The 7209-nt window shown below is 46.0% G+C and overlaps 1 protein-coding gene across 1 annotated transcript; it reads left to right on the top strand.

Annotated features, from left to right (window-relative positions):
• Positions 1–1180: 1180 nt before the first annotated feature.
• On the top strand, positions 1181–2773 carry LOC101408887 (transmembrane epididymal protein 1A-like). Its single transcript, XM_004424808.3, has one exon. It carries the CDS (start codon positions 1198–1200, stop codon positions 2083–2085), a length of 888 nt encoding a protein of 295 aa, XP_004424865.1. The 5' UTR covers positions 1181–1197; the 3' UTR covers positions 2086–2773.
• The last annotated feature ends 4436 nt before the right edge of the window (positions 2774–7209 follow it).

Below are 7209 nucleotides of genomic sequence, written 5' to 3' on the forward strand. Positions count from 1 at the left end.
TAAGCAGTTATAGTTTTTCTTGGATGAATAACCACTTTATGTCCTTTGCCCATTTTCCTACTGAGGTGTCCATTTTTAACATTCTGATTTATAAGAGCTCTTTATATTGTAAGGAGTCTAACATTTTGTTATATATGGAGTAAAATTTTAGTTTGTTTTTCTTTTGAAATTTGTTTCTTAACAGTAATATTACTATATAAATTATTGATTGTAATGTTTAATTTCTATTAATAAAGAGCTTTAAAATTTTTTAAATATAATTGTTTTTCTCTTTTCTTTCTTTATGATTCCTGCTTTAGTGTCATTCATAGAAATTCTTGAACAACTTCAGCATCGTAGGAATTTAGCAAGAGACATTAGTAATAACAATAGTAAAATTACTAATAATCACTACCACTTATTATTTACTATATATCAGACACTCTACATACATTATTCTATTAAATCCTCACAACAAACCTATGAACTAATTACTATTCCCATTCTACAGATCAGGAAACTGAGGCTAAAGAAGACAAAGTAACTTGCCCATAGTCATGTGACTTGCAGGTGTTGGAGGTGAGATTCAGTCATTTTGCCATGTACAAACTCAGGATTTTGTAAACAGATGAGTAGACGTGGGTCCACATTGTCGCTCTGCTGTGCTGGCTGCTAGGTGTGTTACCTTGTGCACCTCTTCTCATTCCTCTGAGTCTTAATGTCACCTGCAAAATTTGTTTAACAATAACTCCCTCATAGAGTTGCTGAGGGATTTAAATGAGAAAAAAATGCGTAATGCGCCTGGCACGGAGAGAGAGTCGCTATAAAAGAGTTAGTCACCCCACCTCTTTGCTGGAGCACCCTAACTCTTTCCCTCCTCTCTCTTTGTAGAGGGGTGGGGGCGGAGGGGCAGGTGAGAGAAAGGGGGAACCAATGCCTGTAGTGAGATGCAGAGGTTGAGATCCCAGGCCTAGCAGATCTAAGTGAGGAGCAGAGTGAGGTGAAGTGCCACATCTCTGAAGAGATCCCACCCAGGGAGTGACTCACATTTCCGACAGGGTGATACTCCTCCCTGTGTGGGAGGCAGGGGTGGAGCTGAATCAAGAACATCTCTCCACTGCTCAGAAGCAGCCACTCTTGCTTGTGAGGAGAGCCCTGAGAGGTCGCTGCTCATCTGCCAGCTGTCGCCCTGTTGGCCTCGACACACACACCGGGACCATGGGTACCCTCGCGGGACACCTGCTGCCAGGGATGTTCTTCCTCCTCTTCTCACTCTACTACTCAGTGCTGACGTCCTTGGCCCTGCTACGGGGACAGAGGTTCCTCAAACCCCCTCTACCTCCAAGGGAGAAGCGAGGACACAGGTGGTGGCAGCTGGTACCTGTGGAAGGGGTGGTGAAGGTGGTCGTCACCCTGCTCGGCATCATCCCCGAGTTCTTCTACCCCCCAGGAGTGAACCGGTTGACGATGGTAGACTGGGAGGACCCTCAGCGGCCGTTCTTATTCAAGGACAACTGGCAACATGTCACCATGTACGGGTTCTTCCTGCTCAGTGGCGTGGTGGACATCGTGAGCCAGTCGTGTCGGGCACGGCAGAATATGAAGCTGGAGCGAGCAGCCGAGGCCCTGGCCTTCTGTGTGCTGGCGCTGCTGATGGCGTCCCACATTGAGAACAAGGGCACCCTGGAGATCCGCGTGCACCTCCTGTTCATAGTGCCCACCTTCCTGGTCGGCCTGGTGCTCACCATCGAGGTCTGGGTCCCTGACCAGCCTCCACTCTGGGTGCTCAAGACCTGGATGGGGCTGGTGCTCAGCAACTGGATGCTGCAGCTCTGTGTGCTAATGTACGCTCCTCCCTCCGGGCAGCCCTGGAAAGGAGAAAACCCCATAGATCTCGCCTTCCTCACTGTCTTCTTTTGCTGGCATCTGGGCATAGGAGCCGCCGTGCTGGCTGCTGTCTATGGCCTCTGCAGCCTGTGGCACCATCACTGGTCCTCCTGGAGAGAGGCCCCAGGCACCAAATACCAGCCGTGCCCCACGGGCTACAGCAGCGAAGAGCTTGAGAAGCTCAGAGAAGGGGTCGTGCTGCAGGATGGGGGTGTCTAGGTTTGGAAGCTGTCTTTGTGCTATGCTTTTTGCAATGAGAGTTTTGAAGATGCCCACTGTGTGCATAGCATGGAAATGCCCTGGGATCTACAAAGTGGCTTTCCATCACAGGAGTCATATTTCTTGTTCCTAAATAAACCTTCCAACTCCTAGGATTACTTCTAATTATCACTCACTTCTCTCCAGGTCTGTCTCTGTCCTGTCGCACTATTCGGTCTGTATGGTTCCTGGCAACGGACCTACATGAAGTGAGAATAAGGCGTAACGCTTTTCTCTGACAGCTTTTGGGATCCAAGAGGAGGAAATGAAATGAGGAAAGAGAGAGAGATGGAGAGTCGCTGGGGACTCAGGGCGAGTTCTAGCTGTCTGAGGCAGGGCTGGCTTAGTGTGTGTATGTGTGTGCCCAGAGCTGAAGTGTTTAAATGTGTGAAAGAGAGAGGGTCCGTTTTTGCATAATGGTGAGGGCTTCTGTTTTCTTTATTTCTCTCTTTTTTTATTCACAGTAAGTGTAGCAGGATGAAGAGCTGGTTTTGTTGTTATTGCTGTTTTTCAATCTAAACTGAATGAGGCTACTTCTGCCTTCTAAGGGAGTAAGGGATGAGGGGAAAAGGGTGGCAATGGGTTCAGCAGGGGCTCAAATCTGGGGAGAAAAGAGGCAAGGGAGGAATTCCCAATGGTGGTTGGAAGAAATGAGATGATAAATATAATTTTAAGTTGTTTGTTTTCTACTGTGATATAAAACAACTTCATCATTACAACTCTTTCAGTAAAATCTATGATACACGCATATATGTGTCTCGTGTGAGTGATTCTGGGGCAAGATCAAAGGAAAGGCCCAGATCAGAGGGAAAGAACTGCCAATGAAGTGTGGGGTCCAATGAGCTCAGTGGTTCTGAAGATGCAGGAACTCAGAGCTGGTAGAAAACCTGAGAATGTCAGCCCCCTGGAATTTGCAGAAATTTTCAGCCTCTCATTGAGCTTCTCCCAGAGTGAGGCGAGGAGGTGTTTGTTAGTAGATTCATATACTCAGTGAAATAGATGAAGGCAAACTATACAAAAATACTTCTCCCTGGGGACAATTAGAAAGCCACTGCTTCTAATAGCATGAGTCTGCTTATGTGAGATGGATAAACCCAGCACTTGGAGGTCTGAAGAGGCAGGAAGAAGGGAGGAGATGCTGGCCATAGATGTGGAGAAAGGACCATAGAGAAAAGCGGCCACTCAGAAAGCAGCTGCAATTACGCCACTCCCCATGCTGTCCTCAGAGACTAAAAAGCTTTAAGCATAGAGAGGCACTTGCACGTGCAGGATGGAAGACAAGACAGGCTGCACAGTGTCATCTGAAATATCACTGGACACTCCCTAAAGAAACAGTGTGCAAGAGCATGGAAAACAGGCGCTGGCAAACTCTGGGACAAAGGGTGAAGGCAGAGAAGGGGAGCAAGGGAAGGGATGGAAGTGGGGCAAGGCTCTGGCAACTCACACCAGTAGGGCTTGGAGGGTGAGAACATTCTGGATCGACAGGAAGAGAAATGTGTCTTCCTCCAGCAGCTGGAACCAGGCCAGCCCCAGCTTTCCTCCTCAACGAAGCAGGAACCAACCTAAGGAGAGGCCAGCACCTTTCCTTCTGTCCCCACCCTAAAAACCCCAGAAGCAGAGCCAGATTTACTCCCAAGTTAATAAAGCTTAAGTTTCAGGGCCCCTCACTTTACATGTCCCATCCAAAGCCCTGGGAGGGGCCGCAGCAAGGTGTTTATAAGATCACATATCACTGAAAAATTGCAAAAGTAAGACATTTCTATATTCTTTTTTCTAAAGAAGGCCCTCCAAATTGTATAAATTTTAAACTCCACCAAACCTGGCTGTGCCCCAACCCTGAAGGCTTAACACAGATTTACTTTCAGGATGCCTTATGATAAACACATCTCTTAGCCTGTTAGTGGAACATTCTTTATCCGAGGATAATGTTTAAGACTCTTCCTTTTTCAACTTGGAAACAAGCAGCTTAAAATGCTAATGACATCACACACTGGTTGAAAACCACCTGCGAAAGCATAATCCCTCAGTCAACAAACACAAATGAGTGTTATCAGATGCTGGGCCTATTTAATAAGGAGGAATTAGGGGGACAGAAGACTGATGGCCAGGGTGAGAGATAGGAAGTAATTTACAGAGGTGGCTCCTGTTTATCTTCATTTGTGCCGCGTGGGGAAATTTTTGTCCTGCACATCTGGCCCTTGCCAGTGTATTAGTCAGGGTTTTCCAGAGAAAGAGAACCAATTGACATGTAGAAATTTTAAGGAATTGGCTCATGAGATTGTGAGGGCTGGCAAGTCCAAAATGTGGAGCAGGCCAGCAGGCTGGAGACCCAGGGAATAGTCGGTGTTGCCATCTTGAGTCTGAAGGCAGTCTAGAGGCAGAATTCCGTCTTCTTCAGGGCACCTCAGTCTTTTCTTTTACGACCTTCAGCTGATTGAATGAGGCCCACCCATATTATGGAGGGTAATCTGCTTACTCAAAGTCTACTGATTTAAATGTTAATCACATCTAAAAAACACCTTCACAGCAACATCTAGACTGGTGTTTGACCAAACAACGGGGTACCACGGCCTAGCTGAGTTGACACATAAAATTAACCATCATACTCAGCATATTGGAACATGGCCACTCAAATATGATTTATGTCAACTGTATTTGCCATGATTTTTTGAGATCTTCCAAAATAATAATAGTGACTTCATTTTAAATGAACTTCATCATTATAGGTTCTGATTGCAGCATGACGGTGACTATATAATGCTATATGGACTTCCTCCCTTTCCTGTTCCCTCTAGAAGGAGAGAGAGAAAGTGACAGGTGTGAAGGTGGGTGACACTTATTTTTAAAGATTAAAAAATAATATTTAGAGGGTTTTTTTTTTGATTATTCATGTTGTACATCTTAGAAAATACCAAAGAGTATTTTAAAGTATTTTGAAATCTATCATAATGCCCTTACCCAGAATTAATTACTGCCTTGGAGAGCTGAAAGGGTAGGAAGGTATTTCAATCACAGAGTGGATAACAGGGTTTATATATTAGAGATAAGGCCTTTCCTGGTGATGATGATTGATGTGCCTGATGACTAAGGCATGGATGACTGAAAAGGTTTGGAGGTGAAAGTCAGTGAAAATGAAGAAATCCAGAACTCAGAGTCTTGCATTGTGAGAGGGAACTGAGCAGGGATACTGACATGCCCAGAAAGATGGCAACCTCGGGCTGGAGGAGAACCCCAGAGCCCCAGTCCTCAGTAAATTTTGGGGGGGGACCTAAAGCATCAAGGAGGTCCAGAAGACAGAAAATGTGGCTAGCATGTGCTTCGAAGGAGAAAGTGATTAGGGTTAAGCAGAAATGGCAATGCCGACCCCACAGAGGTATTGTGAGAAATAAATGAGGTACTGCATATACAACACTTAATACAGAGCATGGTGTACCATAGACGTTCAATAAATACTAGTTTGAGATCCAGCCGTGATGGCCTAGCAGTTAATGTTCTGCACGCTCCACTTCAGCAGCCTGAGTTCAGTTCCGGGGCACGGAACCACACCACTCGTCTATTAGTAGTCATGCTGTGGCGGCAGCTCACACAGGAGAACCAGAAGAACCTACAACTATACACAACTACGTACTAGGGCTTTGGAGGGGAAAGGAAGAAAAAAGGAAGATGATTGGCAACAGATGTTAGCTTAGGGCAAATCTTCCCCTGCAATTAAATAAATAAATAAATAAATATTAGTTTGAGAGACTGAATATACAAATGGGCAATAGCCAGACCACATATAAAAATAAAACTGGCTGACATCTGCAGCAACTAGCCCAGGAAACCAACTCATTATCTACAGTAACCAGCCCAGGAAGCCAGCTTACTATCTATAAGTCAGACTTGTAGCAAGTCAGTTAGCTGTCTCTAGTAATCAGTCGAGGAAGCCAAACAATAACCCCTGTAACAATAGACCCAAAGTGGGAAGGACTTGATGAATAACTAACAGCTTCCCTAATTTTTGCCCCACTTCCAACTCAGGGCCAACCAGAGAAAGCTAAATATGCACCCCTAACCAACCACATAGGATGCCTGCCTACAGCTTCTCCATGCCAACAGCCTCCAATCAAAGCATACTGAAGCCTTCCCTCTTTTTCACTATGAAGCTTCCCCACTTCTCTGCCTGCCTTTGAGTCTCTGCCAAAAAGCAAATGATGGTGACTGACTCCCTTGCTATAGCAAGCACTGAAAAGATAGGCTTTTTCTCTTTTGGCTGGTCTTCATTTATTCTCACATGTTCAATTCTTTCATTTATTCATTCAAGCAGTTACTCAATATCTATTAAGCATCTACTATATGCCAGACCCCATGCTAGGTTCTGAGAATAATGAAGTGGCCCAGAAGCCAGGGTCCCTGCCTTCAAGCTGATTACGGTTCAGCAGGAGAAGAAAGGTAAAGAAACAGTAAGCTACATGCAATCTGAAGGGCCTGTGATGAGGGGCAGCTAAGCCAGACTTGGAGATCAGGGAAAGCTTCTAGAAAAGTGATGTCCCCACAGGGACGTGAAGGGTGAGTATGGCCAGGGGAGGAGGGGTGGGGGAAACATTCAGGAGAGAGGGAAAGGACCAAGGGAAAGTCTCCAGGTCATAGCATAAACGCTGAAAGAAGTGACTGAAAGTGGGAGGTTAGACCTCAGTGTTTGAGCCTGGAGTGGCAAGCCACGAAGGTGGAAAGGCAGACAAGGGTCAGCGTCCTTCTAGGCCACATGAAGAAATTTGGTGTTTATCCTGAAACCAACGGTAATGATCAAATTTCCATTTTGGAAACATCACTCAGGCTCCATGTGGAGTGAGGCCTGGAGCAGGGCAAACCTGGAAGCAGGAAGACCAGTTAGGAGACAAACAGGTGGTGGCGGCTGCAGAGGAAGAAAAGTGCATGGACTGGAGAGCTGATGGAGATGGCTCCTGACGGGACATCATGGCTGGAGTTGGTAGGGTGAGAGAGAGGGGAAGAAGCCAAAGCTCGGACAGCTGAGGAGGAAGGTAAACGCCATCACTGAGAAAATGAAAACCAGGACAGGGAGCTGGAGGAGAAGAGATGAATTCT

The sequence above is a fragment of the Ceratotherium simum genome, chromosome 15 (genome assembly GCF_057802395.1).
Source record: "Ceratotherium simum simum isolate JZ-2026a chromosome 15, ASM5780239v1, whole genome shotgun sequence".
NCBI classification, from domain to species: Eukaryota; Metazoa; Chordata; class Mammalia; order Perissodactyla; family Rhinocerotidae; genus Ceratotherium; species Ceratotherium simum.

Bases quoted from the DNA above. Each gene is read 5' to 3' on its own strand.
- LOC101408887 (XM_004424808.3), top strand. From the start codon at position 1,198: ATGGGTACCCTCGCGGGACACCTGCTGCCAGGGATGTTCTTCCTCCTC.